The 17,951-nt window shown below is 32.6% G+C and overlaps 4 protein-coding genes across 7 annotated transcripts; 3 read left to right on the forward strand and 1 right to left on the reverse strand.

The window, feature by feature from the left end:
* Nucleotides 1-165: 165 nt before the first annotated feature.
* On the forward strand, nt 166-6,018 carry LOC114191556 (coatomer subunit alpha-2-like). Of its 4 annotated transcripts, none has more exons than XM_028080795.1 (4): nt 166-578; nt 652-1,146; nt 2,185-5,163; nt 5,569-6,018. In XM_028080795.1, the coding sequence occupies exons 1-3, from the start codon at nt 371-373 to the stop codon at nt 5,136-5,138; spliced, it is 3,657 nt and encodes a 1,218-aa protein (XP_027936596.1). In that variant the 5' UTR covers nt 166-370; the 3' UTR covers nt 5,139-5,163; nt 5,569-6,018. The 4 variants fall into 4 exon arrangements, with proteins under 4 accessions (XP_027936596.1, XP_027936597.1, XP_027936595.1 ...); XM_028080796.1 differs by having other exon boundaries at nt 2,185-5,155; XM_028080793.1 differs by having other exon boundaries at nt 168-578; nt 2,185-5,179; nt 5,569-6,005.
* A 1,701-nt stretch (nt 6,019-7,719) lies between these two features.
* Nucleotides 7,720-9,457, reverse strand: LOC114192485 (integrator complex subunit 3). The gene has a single exon (XM_028082220.1). It carries the CDS (start codon nt 9,421-9,423, stop codon nt 8,014-8,016), a length of 1,410 nt encoding a protein of 469 aa, XP_027938021.1. The 5' UTR covers nt 9,424-9,457; the 3' UTR covers nt 7,720-8,013.
* A 2,332-nt stretch (nt 9,458-11,789) lies between these two features.
* On the forward strand, nt 11,790-12,667 carry LOC114192486 (leghemoglobin-2). Its single transcript, XM_028082221.1, has 4 exons — nt 11,790-11,967; nt 12,053-12,161; nt 12,235-12,339; nt 12,423-12,667. Exons 1-4 carry the CDS (start codon nt 11,870-11,872, stop codon nt 12,546-12,548), a joined length of 438 nt encoding a protein of 145 aa, XP_027938022.1. The 5' UTR covers nt 11,790-11,869; the 3' UTR covers nt 12,549-12,667.
* Nucleotides 12,668-13,902: 1,235 nt separating this feature from the next.
* On the forward strand, nt 13,903-14,614 carry LOC114192487 (leghemoglobin C2-like). Its single transcript, XM_028082222.1, has 4 exons — nt 13,903-14,000; nt 14,094-14,202; nt 14,290-14,394; nt 14,486-14,614. Exons 1-4 carry the CDS (start codon nt 13,903-13,905, stop codon nt 14,612-14,614), a joined length of 441 nt encoding a protein of 146 aa, XP_027938023.1.
* The last annotated feature ends 3,337 nt before the right edge of the window (nt 14,615-17,951 follow it).

The raw sequence follows: 17,951 nt of genomic DNA on the forward strand, positions 1-17,951 counted from the left end.
AGAAAGAAAGAAAAACAAATAATATGGTAATTTGTTTTAGATAGGATAAAGCTAAATCATTTTTGTTTTCCGGAACGAAAATGAAAATGGAAATCTGTAAAAGGATATCGAGAAAAAGGAAGTGAAATGAAATGAATTACGTTGAAGAATAGGAATAGGAAAACAAAATTGAGGCGAGGTATATATAGCGTGAGGAATCAGAAGGCACTCTACTACTATAACGGGGATATGCTCGATTCGAGGGTGACGAGGGATCGCAGATCTGAATCTCATATTCCCAAAACCCTCATTCTTCTTCTTCTTCATCTTCTTCTTCTCTGATCTCACTCCCAACCGAACCAAACCCTAACTGCATCACGTTCTTCCCGACATGTTGACCAAATTCGAGACGAAGAGTAACAGAGTGAAGGGCCTGAGCTTCCACCCCAAGCGCCCATGGATCCTCGCCAGTCTCCACAGCGGCGTTATCCAGCTTTGGGACTACCGCATGGGAACCCTAATCGACAAGTTCGACGAGCACGACGGCCCCGTCCGCGGCGTTCATTTCCACCACTCCCAGCCTCTCTTCGTCTCCGGAGGTAACTGTAACTAACTCTCTCAGATCTGCGCATTTTCCCTCAGATCCCTACCTCGCTAACCCTAATCTCGCAGGTGACGATTACAAGATCAAGGTGTGGAACTACAAGCTCCACAGGTGCCTCTTCACTCTCCTCGGACACCTTGATTACATCCGCACCGTCCAGTTCCACCACGAGAACCCATGGATTGTCAGCGCCAGCGACGACCAAACCATCCGCATCTGGAACTGGCAATCGCGCACGTGCATCTCCGTTTTGACCGGTCACAATCACTACGTCATGTGTGCCTTGTTCCATCCCAAAGAAGATCTCGTTGTGTCTGCCTCGCTCGACCAGACCGTTCGCGTCTGGGACATCAGTTCTCTCAAGAGGAAGACCGCGTCCCCCGCGGACGATATCCTTCGCCTAAGCCAGATGAACACCGATCTCTTCGGTGGCGTTGATGCCGTTGTTAAGTATGTTTTAGAAGGCCATGACCGCGGCGTTAATTGGGCTTCCTTCCATCCCAATCTGCCTCTCATTGTGTCAGCTGCCGATGACCGCCAAGTCAAACTTTGGAGGATGAATGGTAAACTACTGATTTTCACATGTCTGGCTTTACAATTTCGTGGTTTAAACTATGTTCAAGTTACTGGATTCTGGTATAGGATTAGAGATGGTTGATGCTATTCAGATTATTGGTTGAGTGAGTGTAAGTGATATAGGGATGTGTTTGATTCTTTTCTCTCATTTTGGTTTTAAAATCTGATTACCGGAATAATTCTGCGATACGCAGCAAGTAATCAAATTAATTCTCAATCAGAGTCTATGAAGTATTTAAATTTATTTCTAAAAATAAGCGTTCTTGAGACCAGAACACAAACATTTGGGAGATGTTTTCTCATTTTCTTCTTTCATCATCTTAGTCAACATCTATCTTAATTGCACTCTGCTACGTGTCTTGCTACCACCATCAGTTTATTGAACAACCTTATTTTAGTTGTGTTTTTGAAGCTAAACTAGTTTTTAAAAGTAGCGATCAGCCTCACTCTTGTATTTGAGAACTTTTATCTCAAAGGTGTTTGGACTGAAACTTAGTATTGAATTTTGTCCTTGATGTGCAATCTGCATTTTTTGTTCCTATCTGGGTTTGATCTTTACTGAAAAATGAAAACTACTAAACAACGTATTTTTACTACAAAAATATCATTGAACATCCATAAACCACCATCTTTTGTTCTGCACTGATTACCAAACACATCCGTAGTTGTTGAGGTGAAAACTAACACCCTTGTTTGTTTGTTTTTATTCCGTGAGTACATTTCAATGTATTTGTTCCACGAGCACATTTCTGTTTGTTAAATGTCACAGATTTTCCATGAGAAATTGATTGTTGATAGTGTGGAATTGTTTTAGAAAAAAGGTTTTTAAAATAAAAAAATGAGTAGAGAATCAAAGAGGCCCTAAATCTTATGATGTATACCCTGTTTCTTCGAATCTTAAACATTGTGGAATGTAGTGTAGAATATACTTGAATTTAAACATTGTGGGATATAGTGTAGAATATACGTCTAGTGTTTGGGTTGGTATTGTTTATGCTATTAAAGATTTATATCTCTATTTTCAGACACCAAGGCATGGGAGGTGGACACCTTGAGAGGGCACATGAATAATGTTTCATGTGTTATGTTCCATGCCAAACAGGATATCATTGTGTCAAATTCTGAAGACAAAAGTATTCGGATATGGGATGCAACAAAGAGAACTGGAATTCAAACATTTCGCCGAGAGCATGACAGGTTTTGGATTCTTGCTGCCCATCCTGAAATGAATCTGTTAGCAGCTGGTCATGACAGTGGCATGATTGTTTTTAAGCTGGAGAGAGAAAGGCCTGCTTTTATAGTTAGTGCTGATTCATTGTTCTACACCAAAGAACGGTTCTTGTGTTTCTATGAGTTCTCAACACAAAGAGAAGTACAAGTACTTCCGTTTCGAAGGCCGGGCACTTTAAGCTTGAATCAATGCCCAAAAACTCTTTCGTATAGCCCATCTGAAAATGCTTTTCTTCTGTGTTCAGAGGTAGATGGTGGATCTTATGAGTTGTATTGCATATCAAAGGACAGTTATGGTAGGGGTGATGTGCAAGAAGCAAAAAGAGGTCACGGAGCTTCAGCAGTCTTTGTTGCCCGTAATCGGTTTGCTGTGCTTGATAAGAGCAGCAATCAAGTCCTTATAAAAAATTTGAAGAATGAGATTGTGAAAAAGAGTGTCCTTCCAATTGCCACTGATGCTATATTCTATGCAGGAACAGGCAGCTTGCTATGTAGGTCAGAGGATAGAGTTGTTATATTTGACCTTCAGCAAAGAATTGTTCTTGGTGAACTACAGACTCCTTTTATTAAATATGTTGTCTGGTCTGATGACATGGAACATGTTGCTTTGCTCAGCAAACACGCCATTATAATTGCTAGCAAGAAACTTGTGCACCAATGCACTCTCCATGAGACAATCCGTGTAAAAAGTGGAGCCTGGGATGAAAATGGTGTTTTCATTTATACAACACTGAATCATGTAAAATACTGCCTTCCCAATGGTGATAGTGGGATAATAAAGACACTGGATATTCCAATTTATATCACAAAGGTCTCTGGAAACACAATCTTCTGCTTGGATAGGGATGGAAAGAACAGAACAATAATTATTGATGCAACTGAGTATATTTTTAAGCTTTCCCTCTTGAAGAAAAAATACGATCAAGTTATGAACATGATAAGGAACTCACAGCTTTGTGGACAGGCTATGATTGCTTATCTACAGCAGAAAGGCTTTCCTGAGGTTGCACTGCATTTTGTGAAAGATGAGAAAATTCGGTTCAATTTGGCTTTAGAGAGTGGGAACATTCAAATTGCAGTTGCATCAGCTACAGCAATTGATGAGAAAGATCACTGGTACCGATTGGGGGTTGAGGCTCTTCGCCAGGGCAATGCTGGTATTGTTGAGTATGCGTACCAGAGAACAAAAAATTTTGAGAGATTGTCTTTCCTGTATCTTGTCACAGGTAACTTGGAGAAACTATCAAAGATGTTGAAAATTGCTGAAGTCAAGAATGATGTTATGGGCCAGTTTCACAATGCCCTATATATGGGTGATGTTCGAGAGCGTGTCAAGATATTGGAGAATGTGGGCCATTTGCCTCTTGCTTACGTCACTGCCTCAGTCCATGGGCTGCATGATGTTGCAGAGCGTCTTGCGGCTGAACTGGGAGATAATGTTCCATCATTGCCTGCAGGAAAAGTTCCTTCTCTCTTGATGCCTCCATCACCTGTCATGTGTGGAAGTGATTGGCCTCTTCTCAGGGTCATGCGAGGCATGTTTGATGGTGTTTTAGACAATACAAGTCGGGGAGTTGCTGATGAGGAAGAGTATGAGGCTGCTGATGCAGATTGGGGCGAGGAGCTTGACATAGTTGATGCAGATGGCTTACAAAATGGAGATGTTGCTGCGATTTTGGAGGATGGAGAAGCAGCTGAAGAAAATGATGAAGAGGGTGGATGGGACCTGGAGGATTTAGGCCTGGGCCCTGAAGCTGAAACTCCCAAAGCTTCTATCAATACACAGTCTTCAGTTTTTGTGACCCCAACACCTGGCATGCCTGTAAGTCATATTTGGATTCAGAAGTCATCTCTTGCAGCTGATCACGCAGCTGCTGGAAATTTTGATACTGCAATGAGGTTACTGAACCGGCAACTTGGAATAACGAATTTTGCTCCCTTGAAATCCATGTTTCTTGATCTTCATACTGGCAGTCATTCCTATCTGCGGGCATTTTCTTCTGCTCCAGTCATATCTCTTGCAGTTGAAAGAGGCTGGACTGAGTCGGCTAGTGCAAACGTGAGAGGGCCACCAGCACTTCCTTTTAAGTTGTCTCAATTGGATGAAAAACTTAAAGCTGGTTATAAATTAACAACTACTGGAAAATTCAGTGATGCCCTTCGGACATTTGTTAATATTCTTCATACAATTCCTTTGATTGTTGTTGAGTCAAGGAGGGAAGTCGATGATGTGAAGGAACTAATTATCATAGTGAAAGAGTATGTTTTGGGCCTGCAGATGGAACTGAGGAGGAGGGAAATTAAGGACAATTTAGCACGGCAGCAGGAGCTTGCGGCATATTTCACACACTGCAATCTTCAGACACCTCACCTTAGGTTAGCTTTGCAGAATGCAATGACTGTCTGCTTCAAGGCAAAGAACCTTGCTACCGCTGCTAACTTTGCCCGGAGGCTACTTGAAACAAATCCTACCATTGAAAACCAAGCCAAGGCAGCAAGGCAAGTGATAGCAGCTGCTGAAAGAAACATGACTGATGCTGCCCAATTGAACTATGATTTCCGCAACCCATTTGTAATTTGTGGTGCAACCTACGTGCCAATCTATAGAGGACAGAAGGATGTGTCTTGCCCATACTGTACTTCACGTTTTGTGCCAACTCAGGAGGGGCAACTGTGTAATGTTTGTGATCTTGCCGTGATTGGGGCAGATGCTTCTGGCCTGCTTTGTTCACCTTCCCAGATACGCTGATTGAGCCACTGGATCAGGTCCAACGGTAAATTTTGTTTCGGGTCAGTTTTCAGCACTAGATGAAACCTTATTAATTAGTCAATATGTTCTTGGCACTGTGATAGAAGCACGAGTTAGTCATGAGGAATTACTTTTTCACCCTTTTGCTTGCCCTTCTCTTTTCTTAAAAATGATTTTCAATGTAATAAATCCATTTCGTATCCGAGGGGTGTTAGTTTTTCATACACAAGAATGTGAAAGGTTGTACTTATATCAAACGATGGTTATAGGCTGTGCTGCAAGAGTTAAATTTGCGCAGTATTATTTGACAAAGTACATAGTATGTCTGTGGTTAGTCGGGGTTCTGTCCCTTGGTTACAACATAATGTTTATTTGTAGTTATGTGACACTTGATTGTTTATTTGATTTGGTCCTTGTAATTTACCTGCAGGTTGATTAAGTTCTAGGTGCACTCAATGACCGTCCAGAATTATCATTAAGAATCGCATGAGGAATACTAGCATCTCCTTTTGGTTTTATTACATTTTTCTTATCGGTGAGGCACATGAGAGGGCTAATAGAGTGTCTTTGTTAGCATTTTTTACTCCTACCAATATTGTTCACCCGTAGGTACCGGGTAGATATAGCAAGGGCATGTTTAATTTGGGGTTTAGATAAAGTCCAACTGACTACTGTTATATCTAAATTGAAGTTATTTTTAAAATAACTTCTGTTTTGCACATTTGAAATATAAATATGGATATGAAGTTTCAAAAGTTAAACTGGGACAGAGTAGCACCTTATAGTGTTGTACTACAAAGCATAGAACATTTAACCCACCTTTGTATTGTCAATAAATTCCAACTCATTCTATTGTTGATGGCCAAAGGTACGCCATTGAGATTGTTTTTGAACTGATCTAGCTTTTGCTACACGGGGTGGATATTTTCAAATAAGGATTTTCTGTGTTCCAAGGCGAAGTGTGTCCATGAACAAATTATACGAAACTGTTTTTGATGAACCTCGATGTTTGATCATCGAGCACTATAATTGTGTTTTTTATGGGCAGAAGTTTACATTGCCTATAATTGATTTTTTAATTAAATGAATTTGTTTTGTTTGTAAACTAAAGTGCTAACTAATTCTAGAAAATGTTGTCCTACTTTCATTTAATTGAAAAAAGTTATGTAAAGAAAACAATTATTTAAATTTTTTGTGTTGACTATTTTTATAAAATTATTGAATAAAAAATGTAAAAGCGAAACAACGTTTTTGTAATTAGTGGCAAGAAGAAAATGTTTTATACGTCAAATAGTGCCCAAAACTTGGCTGCTTTTATAAAACTTTGTTTGGGATAGTGAGTACAATTTGCGAAAGGCAAAATGTTAAAAAATAAACTGATTTTATCAATATGAAAATTTGTTGTATTTTTGAACAGATTTTTTGTGAACCTTTCTCATGAATAAAATTTATTGTAAATTTAACTTTTCGGTTGAGTTTTTTTTTTCTTCTCGTCTTTAAAATACACAGATAAACATTAATTTTTATATTTTAAAATATATTAAAATAACTTTTAGTCTTTAAAATGTTGGATGAAGATTGATTTTGATATTTTAAAATATATTAAAATAATTTTTTAAGTATGAATATTAGTATATGGTTAATGTTCAGAGGACAACATTACAAAATCTTGAACTCGTTTTTGACATGTTTACATCCATGTAAAAATAATTATCTTAAAACTAATTTTCTGAAAATTTATTTAAATAAAAATTAATTATCAATATAATTCATTACATATAAAATTAATCATTGAAATGATTTAATTTTTACCCTTGTATCAATATTGAAACTAAATTATCAATATAATAATTACATATAAAATTAATCATTGAAATGTAGTAATGTAGTATTTAGAAGAAAGAGAAGTTAACAAATATTCAGTATGCGAGTGCTTCTGGATAAAAATCACTAATATGAGAAAGAAATCCTTATTATACTGCAATAAGATTTATTACTAAAAAAATGCATTGAAAGAATTTATCAATCTCTATACATTCAATTTCAAGCATTCGATTACGCTTATTTTTCCGCTCAAGGCCTTCTTACCTTTTTCTCACCAGAATGACTTAGAAACATTGAATTGACATAAGATGTTCATTATGTTCATTACATGAAGAGATGAGTGTCCTTTCAGAAGCTTAAGCAAGTAATGGCTGGCAGAACTGAACCTCAGCCTATTTCCCCCCACAATACTGAATAGTAGTAATAAGGAAATAAACATATGCATAAGTGAATTCTTTAAATAAATAAATAAATCAGTCCAATTTGTAATAGAATGTAAAAACATGTACTATAATCCTCAAACCAGCAAGTTGATGTTCTTTGAAGACAATGCATGAAACTATAACCAAATCATGTCTTACTTTATGATGGTTTCAATAAATTAACTAATAACTTATTTGATCAGTTTATATACCAATTTAAATAAGATAAAAGTATTTAGTAAAATGTTCTAAAGTAACTTATTTTAAAATTTTCTAACTTATAAAATATGAACCCACAACACAGGGTAGCTTAAACCATTGTGACAAACAGAAAATACCATCCCCAACGTCTTCATTTTCATTTGAAATCCAAACTTAAAGAGTGGCCATAGGGGACCATGTACAGTGTTATAACTTAAAACTATCAATTGAATTTACAAGAATCAGAACCTACACCTGAGTTACTGCATCATGATACAATGAATTGGTACTTATATCTGCGTGTGTGTATATGGTACATGCTTCTATCAAGCATATTCTAGTCTATGCACCTTGGTTCAGATTGAGGACAAAATTTGAAGAAACTCAATACTGTGGCTACCAAGCAGCAATTACCTTGGATGAATCCATCAAGAGCTTCCAATCATTCCACATGCTACTAACTTTTTCAGCCTCTCTTTCAAAGCAGGGTGAAGTGCAGGACAAGAAATCAATACATCAAGTGACCTAATCACACCTTTGCGCACAAGCAACTGAAAAGCCGATGACACACCTTTAACCATCACACTCTTCCTTTCTACATCATAACTGTCCACAAGATGCAATAAGAACTCAAGAAGAGCATGAGTAATGTCCACATACTTTGGAATAGAATGCACCATGAGCAGAACCGCAGGCTCAATGTTCATAATGGTATCCACCCTTTCATCAAAAAAGAGCCAGTCATAAAACAAAGCCAGTTTCACATTAGCCACAACATGGTTCCTCCTACAAGAGGTCAAAAGCCAACCAATAAGCGCCCACCTAGGAACAATATCAGACTGAATTATCTCATTTGGAGGGTGGTGTCCACAGCATATGAACCTCACAATATCAACTATGACAAACTCTTTATCAGGCTCATTCAAAAACTTCTTACCAAACCAGACCTGATGCCTCTTCTGATTCCCCAGCTTTATGCTTGTAAGCAGAAACCTCAATTGGGTCTCCATGTCAGGACTGATCCTAAGCAGAGAATACCTGCTGGAAGTCCTGGTGGAGTAAATCTGAGAAACATCCTTAAACTCAAACCCCACAACATTAAACACACACGGATTAAACACAATGTCTTTCAATATAGCCCTAAACTCGGGAACATGAACCAAATCCTGCAACAAGCGAATAAAATCCCTCCCAATTTTCAAACACAAGTGAAACTCTTCCCTCACTATCTTCACGCACAGATGAATCTCCAGCCGCTTCAAAGTCTCCAACTTTTCAACGCTTCCACCCCTGCAATGATCCGTTAAAACCCTAAGAAACGTGTACAACGCGAACGATAAGACGTGGGGCGAGTCTTCCAATAAGCAGTCCCACTGTTCCAGAAAGAGGGTGACCAACTTGGAGCAGAGCCACAAGTTGACATCGCCGCAATCGGCGCCGACGATTTGGCGCAAAAGGGAGACCAAAACGGCGTCGTAGCCGATGCCCAAAACGCACACCGTTTGATCGGTGAGCCAGAGTAGCTGCGTTTTGACAGATGCCAGGAGTTTGGGGTAGAGGTGGTTGACGAGGTCGAGGAGGAGGGTGACGAAGGTGGCGTAGCCGTCGGTGACGATAGCGTGCAAGTGTTTGATGTGGGTTTTGGCGAATTGGGGTTCCGTTAAAACGCCGTGAAGGATCGCGCGGTTGAGGAGGGTGTATTGGTCGGGGCTTGGAATGGCTAAGGAGAAAGGAGGTCTCAGAGATTGTTTCTGAGACTCAAAGGCTTCCCTCAGCGACGTTTCTAATGCGTTTTCTGCTTCCAAAGGTGGCGTCAGTGTTAGCTTCAACGCCGCCATTGAAGAACGGATGAAAGACGCCACCTCATTTGAATTTTAATCACGGTATAAATTTAAGGCTCGAATATATCGATATATAATGAAAGACATCCTATTTCAAAATTCTAATTTTATTTTTCAAAATATAATTATTTACTATTTTTAACAAACTTTAGTAACAAGTATATTTAAAAAATATCTATATACAAATAATGTTTGCGTTTTTAATAACACGTATATTTAAAAAATATTTATATACAGACGTAATAATGTTTGTATTTATACTAGTGTTCTTTTAATAATTTTTTGTATACTTATTTATGAAAGAAATTATGTAATTTTTAAGATCTTGATATATTTATATACTAATATTTAAGGGTGAATTATAGGCTGTCATAAGTCTAGGCGTAATCTTAGTTAGAATGATGACTTAAACCTAGCTTATAAATACACTTTAGAATGTTAAAAAACTTATTAGAAAATAAATGATATATTATTTTATTTATCTGTCTCAAAATGAAAACATTTTTAAGATCTAGCCAACAAAAACAAAAAGATAAAAATACTCACTTTTTATTTAATTATAAATTAGATCTAACTTGTAAATCTTTAAAAGAATATATTTTATGGATTTTATAAGACACAGAAATCAATATTCATAGTTAAAAATTTTCATATGAATTTTTTTTGTAAATTTATTAAAAAAATTTACAATAAAATATTTTTTTCTGCCATTTTTTCTAAGAATTTTAATTGACAGGTAATTTTTTTGTGAGTAATTATTTTTTACAAAATTATAAAATTTGTAAATATTTTCTACAAAATTTGTTGCGAAAAGTGTTTTATACAAAATATGTTACAAGAAAATAAGTAGCAATTTCTTAGAAATTATTTTTCACAACAAAATTTGTAATTAATTCCTACGAAAAAATTTTCAAAACAAAATTAATAGAAAATATGAATTTTTTTAAATAGTGATTATACTTATATTACATATAATATTAGGAAGAGATTATATTATAAATGTATTTTTACGTAATAATATAAAATAATGGGATATCTTATTTTGGACCGGGCTAAATATAAACTAAAAAGAAATTCAATTTTATTTTATTAAAAAGTTTCAAATTCCATCAATTCTTTTATTTTAAATAATAATAAATAAATATATTAAATCAAACATTAAAGTTAATGACAAAAATAAGTTTAAATTATATATTATCATAAATTAATCGATGTAGGTCTCAACTTATATCACAAACTTATTGTTAATATATGATCATATTTATTTATTTGATTTATTTTTATTAATCTATAACAATATATAAATATGATACATTTTTTCGTATATATTTTGTTATTTCAATTTTATTATTAGTTTTTATTTCAAAAATGAATTCTTTTATAAATAATTAATTTTTAAGCATTGTTTTAAAAATATTTTTTGTCTTTAAAAATTATTTTGGAAACATCTTTTATGTGCATTTTTAATTTATTTTAATTTTGTATTTAATAATTATTTTAAAAATTAATTAATTAATTAATAATTTTAACTTAAAATTCAATAAAAATTCAAAAATGTGAATACACGACATCCGTGTTTTAGTTAATATAATAATAATAATAATAGTAAATAAATATATAAAAAGGAACCGTGACTTTACCCAGTACCAAGGTGTTGAAATTGGAAAAGCCCAACCGCTGGAAGAATGAGAAGCCAACAAAGTCTTAACCGTCTCACAAACAGTCACACTGGTATTTCCTGCACCAAACCAAATTGTCTGTTTTTGTTTTTTTATGAAATTGTTTTTAAACTCATTTTATATAATTTAATTATATTACTTTTAAAGTTTTTCTGATAAGTCTTTATTTACAACGGAAATAAAAGAAATAAAAATTAAAGGAAAAGAAGAAGGTTCATTTCCCATAGTTTTTGTTTTTCAAGGTCACGTTAAAACTAAAGTTAAGTGGAAGCTGAAAGAATACTTAAAAACGGGAAATATATTTTGTATTTGCAAAGCTATTTAGGCAAACTAACTTGAACAATTGTAATCTTTTACTTACAAATAGATGATATTATATATATATATATATATATATTATATATTTAAATAGAGCTTAAGATAAGAAGTCATACAAAAATATAATAATTAGAATAATTAAAATATAGTAATTATGTTTACATAAATTTGAAAAGTCATTACATATTTTAATATTTAGAAAAAGATATGAATAAATTATTAATTTACTTTGATTAATTAAAACGTTATATTTGATTTTAAGATTTTAAAAATATAATTGTCTCTTCATGATGTCTATTAGCCGCTTCCACAAGCCAAAACACCTGCGTAAATTTTACATGTTTTGTAGTCTCGAAGCCTTCTATATAAAGAAGTAAAGGACGTGAAGTTGTTTCATAACTTGAATACAACAAATAGAAGCAAAGAGAATAAAAGTAGAAACGAAAATGGTTGCTTTCTCTGACAAGCAAGAGGGTTTGGTGAATGGCGCATATGAAGCATTCAAGGCAGACATTCCTAAATACAGTGTTGTCTTCTACACCACGTTAGTATTTGTATCTTCCTTAAACATCTGTTTTTCATGCATCCTATGTGTTTGTGTTTTTGTTTGACCAAAACAAAATGAACAGAATACTGGAGAAAGCACCAGCAGCAAAGAACCTGTTCTCGTTTCTAGCTAACGGAGTTGATGCCACTAATCCTAAGCTCACGGGTCATGCTGAAAAGCTTTTTGGATTGGTAAGTGTGAAACAAATGAAATTGAAATTTTGTTTGTTATGTTTGATGAAGATGTTGAAATATGAAAACGTAGGTGCGTGATTCAGCTGCACAACTTAGAGCAAGTGGAGGAGTGGTGGCTGATGCTGCACTTGGTGCTGTGCACTCTCAGAAAGCAGTGAACGATGCTCAGTTTGTGGTATGATTAGTATGAGTAAGAATAAAGAATGAATATAGAAGATTGATGTGAATAATAAGAAAGAGAATGTAAATGAAATGCAGGTGGTAAAAGAAGCTTTGGTCAAAACATTGAAAGAAGCAGTTGGAGACAAATGGAGTGATGAACTGGGCACTGCTGTGGAACTAGCCTACGATGAATTGGCAGCAGCTATTAAAAAAGCATATTAGGATGCCCATTATTACTTGTAATAAATAAATTTGTTTTAAAAGAACCTGTTATTAAACAGGTTCCCCATACAAATGTTGCTTAAAAATAAGTAAATTATAAATTATATTGTATTTGGATAAATGTTCTTGATATATATTTCCATAAATTATGTTTGCGATTATCAAGTAGAAAACATCCAAATACAAAATCCAAAAGCGAGTAGGCTAGGGTTACTATACAGGTTATCGGACAGGACCCATCTTAGTCGTTGGGTCAACCCAGCTCAATCCATTTGTGTCTTTGGTCCAACTTGGTTCGTTCGAGTCATCAAGTATGTCTGGTCTGTATTGGTCATTTGACACGGTCCATCCGAGTCGTTGAGCCAATTCAACCTGTTTGGATTATCTGTCCCGCTCAACCCATCAAGATTGTCGGACTTGCTCAATTCGTACAAGTCGTTGAGCCTGCCTAATCCTTCAGGATTGTCGAACTTATTCGATCCGTACAGGTCGTCGAACAAGGCCTGTTCAAGTTTGAATTTAGCCTAGTCTACGACAATCTTTAATCTAATCCAACTAAAACTTTAAATTAAAAATTTTGATTGAATTTTTTGGATTATCCATATTTGAACATTTTGATTTAAAGAATGAATATATAATCTATAAAATATATAAAATATAAATTAGATTAAAATCTAGATTCATTAAAATAAATTTTAAATAAATTTAACTTTTAATAAAATAAATTTTAAATACATCATATCGAAACAAATAGGATCAAGAAAATTAGATTTTTATACGTTAAAACTCACGCTTTCCACGCTTGGGTTTTTACACATCCACTCCTCACCACCACTCACATCAATCTCTTCCTTCCACCCCAACAGATTCATTACCTCTTCATGGTTCAACATTTCCAACTGAATATACTCTACTCCTCCCGCACCAAAAATTACACACTTGTTGGAAACATGAAATTGCCTTCATGAACCTGCAATGTGTTGCAAGCGTTTTGGTTTTTCGTTGACTCACGTTTCAACTGCGTGAATATATTCTATTCACTTTCTTTTTTATTAACAATTATCTTTACGTCAAAGCAGAAGGGAAAAATAAATTAAACATTTAAAAAAATTCACAGAAATACATAGTTGACTAGTTTAAAAATGAGATTATGACGACATTTTTGAAAAGTTCATATTCTCCTCCTCATAATTTGGATCGACATGTTCCACATTCCACAAGACAAGGCAAACGAGACATTCAATTACAATCACAAAAAAAAAGTAAGTTTTAGTTTCTCTCAGTGTATATATAAACACTAATCGGAGTGAAATTATTGCACAGAACAACGGAAAAGAAATACAGAAAAAGAAATATGGGCGCTTTCACTGAGAAACAAGAGGAATTGGTTAATAGCTCATGGGAGGCATTCAAGGGAAACCTTCCTCAAAATAGTGCTACGTTCTTCAAATTGTAAGTTTTGACTCTTACTACATGAATTGAATCCTTCATGGTTGTTTTTTTCCTTTGGTGTTTATGTTGGGTTTTGGTTTGATTAAATAAAAGGGTACTGGAGAAGGAACCAGGAGCAAAGGACTTGTTCTCATTCCTAGGTAATGGAGTAGATCCCAGTAATCCTAAGATGGCTGCACATGCTGAAAAGCTTTTTGGAACGGTAAACTCATCCGACCAAACTTATAATAATTTTACAAATCTAATAACATGTCTTTTGGTGTGACACATGATGTTTTTTGAATTGCAGGTGCGAGACGCAGCTGTTCAACTTAAAACAAAAGGAGAAGTGGTGGCTGAAGCCAAACTTGGTTCTGTTCATACCGAAAAAAAAGTCACCGATCCTCAATTTGCGGTATGTATGATTAGAATATAACATAGCATAAACATTACTGATTTGTGAAAGTTGATCTGAAAAATGAAGGGAATAATTGAATGGTACGTAGGTGATTAAAGAGGCAGTGCTGAAAACAATAAAGGAAGCAGTTGGAGACAAATGGAACCAAGAAATGAACGATGCATGGGAACAAGCCTATGATGCCATGGCAGCAGCAATTAAGAAGACAATGACTTAGGATCTATTATTCATATCAAGTCTAATCAATAACTTTTTTTTTTCTATTATTTTCTTCATAAAAAGGTCAGTTATATTAAGTAGAATTTTTTGTATTTGGATAAACATTCTTCCTTTTTTTTTTTTGGCTGAGGCTTACGTCGGTGAATCATAAATCGAGACTTGACAAATGAGTTCAAAGTAATGTGTTAGTTTTTTATTATTACTTGAGCGTTCTCTTATACTTAAATTTAAGCAAGAATTTTCGAAGATGACATTTTTTTACATGTACTTCAAATATTTAAAGAAATGAATTTGGGAATCAAATATGAGTTCGAGTCTGCAGAGATGTTGTTGAATATAAAATAAAGATTTATAAATTTTGTATTTTAAAGTTTTGGGAGATAAATGTGAACGGATAAATTTATATCTTTATTAATGTCAGTCCCATAAATTCCCTAAAAACAACTCCCAGTGGTATCAAATGCTATACTCAAGGGCCGCCGGACCTTGGAAGGGAATTTTTCTTGGAATTTTTTAAGTTGCCTATAATATATCGGAAGAACTTTTTAAATTATATGTATTACAGTTAAAATTATTAGAAATTAAATTAAGTATCTTTTATTTTTTTTTCATAGAATACAATGTTAATAAATAATAAAATAAAAATATATACTAAGATTTTTTTTTGTCTTTTATGTTTTCTAAATATTATATTCATTTTTTTACCTTTTTATTTTAAAAATAAAAATAAAATTATTATTTTTGTTTATATATATATATATATATGTTTATATATATATATATATATATATATATATATTCTCTTCCATTTATTTTTTTTATTTTACTTAATAATCTTAATAGTGAAATATTAATTTAATAATTATAATTATTTTTTATTTTATAAATCTTTTATGAATTCGCACTACAACAAAAATAACTTTAGACAATATTAAACGAGACCACAGGTACAAAAATATGATATAAAAATAGTAAAAACAACATTTTTTAGATTTGGCTTAAAAATTATCTTAAGCAACATGTATATAAATGTTACTTGTAAAAAGTGTGGGCTAATTCATAAAAATATGGTCTAAAATACACTAAAAATTAAAGCTTTTAGATTATAAATATTTCCTCCATCTTTTTTTAGTGAAAATGAAAAATTTAGTTTCAAAAATGCAAAAAATTGAATTTCTTCATTCTCTTTGATTTTAGATTGAAAACGCCAAGAGTTCACAGTGTTGAAAATGTGAAATTTTGAAAAACACATACATAAAAACCGTTATTTTTTATGAGAATTTAAGAAATGATTTTAAAAGTGTTGTCAACTGAAAACAGTGGCATATTACCTGCCATTATGCTCACCTAGACTACGCTTAAAAAATTGTTGTCTAAACTTTAGCCCATGATGGTTTAACTCACAATTTTGTGTTGTTGCCTAAAATCATTTTTGTTGTAGTGTCGGTTGTTTAAAATATAGAAAAAAAAAATTTATTTTGTGTTTTGAAATAACCAATTTTATCTATGTTAATCTCTAACACAAATAAAAAAAGTTAATTATTGAGTGATTTTTTAATTCATGTCACTTTAATTATTTCTGTTTTTACAGTTATAACTAGAGATATTTTTTTATAAATGAATTTTTTTTAATAATATGATTATTTATATTGAAAAAAATATTGAAAATTTTAATTTTGATTTTTTTTGTTGTAGTATAAAGATTTTGAAAGAACAATCATTTATAGAATTTATATATATGTATATTTTTTATTATTACTGTTATACTAATTCAATTTTAGGAACAATAATATTTTGATGAATTATTTTAGTTTTAAAATATATTATTGAAGATCCATCCCCGATTACTGATCCACTACGCTAGATTGGCTCTATAAACATAGAAGAAATCACTGTAATTTTATGTATTTTACGTACATTACTTTAGTTATAAGTTTACACAATATTTTAATTTTTTTCTGACAATTGTGTGTTGAAAAGAAAAAGAAGAAAAGAAAATCCTTCAACTCACCCTTCTAGAATAGGTTGTAGAGATGGCAAATAAATCCGTCCCTGTGGGTATTGTCCGAACCCGTCCCCGTTTTGACGGGGAATCCCCGCATTGACTGGGTATGGGTATGGGTATGGAGAATCCCCGTCTTTTTCAATTGGGTATGAGGATGTGGATGTGGATGTGGATGTACATATCCCGCCATATTACCCGTCCCCGTTTAAATTATTAAAATATTCCTAATTAATTAAATAACCACACACACACATATATATATATATACATATATATATATATATATATATATATTATTTTTTATTTATTCTAATTATTTGGGTTGTCATGAAACTCATTTGCATTTTCAATTATATTTTTCATCTTATCATAATCTTTATGTAATTATGTTCAAAATATGTATGTTAATTAAAAAATTTTATGTCTTACATTTGAATATTTCTATTAGTTTTTAATATTTTTATTTAATGTATATTTTTCTTTCACATGAAAATGTTTAATACTCTCAATTTAAGTATTTAATAGCACAAACATTTCGTTTACTAGGTAATATAAAAAAAATCATTTACTTATTATTCTTATTATTAGTTTTTGTTTCATTTGAATAACTTTTTTATTTCACTAAAACATTTTTTGTTATTTCTCAATTACTGAGTATATATGTTGATATTTGAAAAGTTTTCTTATATCTGTAAGATATTTTTCAACTTATCATACCCTTAATTATACATTTGTTTTCTTTTGTGCGATTTCTTTCAATAGTCTCTCAAATTGTTTGTAAACATTTGTTAATTTTTTAATATTTTTATTTCTTGTTTATTTTCATTATGTATAATACTATTTCGATATATTTTATTTAATTATTTTTTATTTTTTAACTCATTATCAATCATACTGTAATTTTTTCACTATAATTATATAAATAACTTTTATTTACTACAATATAAAAATTTAATGTAATTGTCATTAATATTTTTTTATCACCATCCAACATAATTGAAGTTCAAAAGATACAAGATCTATGTTAAAATTTTATTATTATGATTATTATTTGTTCTTTGTATCATTTTGATTAAGTAATGTATTATAACTTTTATTAGTGTATAAAAAAGAGATTCATTAGAATTTAAAATATTGAAGTAAACAAACATTTAAAATATATTTTAATTTGAATATTTGTTTCCTTTTATATTTTTTTAAAAGTATTTTTAAATTTCATCAACTAGGTTTCATTAATGTTTGCAAATTTAATAAATGTGTTGGTTCTCATGAAATTTTATTTGGTATTATATTCTAAAATGTAAATAATTATAATTTATTTTAAACTTTT

The sequence above is a fragment of the Vigna unguiculata genome, chromosome 7 (genome assembly GCF_004118075.2).
Source record: "Vigna unguiculata cultivar IT97K-499-35 chromosome 7, ASM411807v1, whole genome shotgun sequence".
Lineage (NCBI taxonomy): Eukaryota > Viridiplantae > Streptophyta > Magnoliopsida > Fabales > Fabaceae > Vigna > Vigna unguiculata.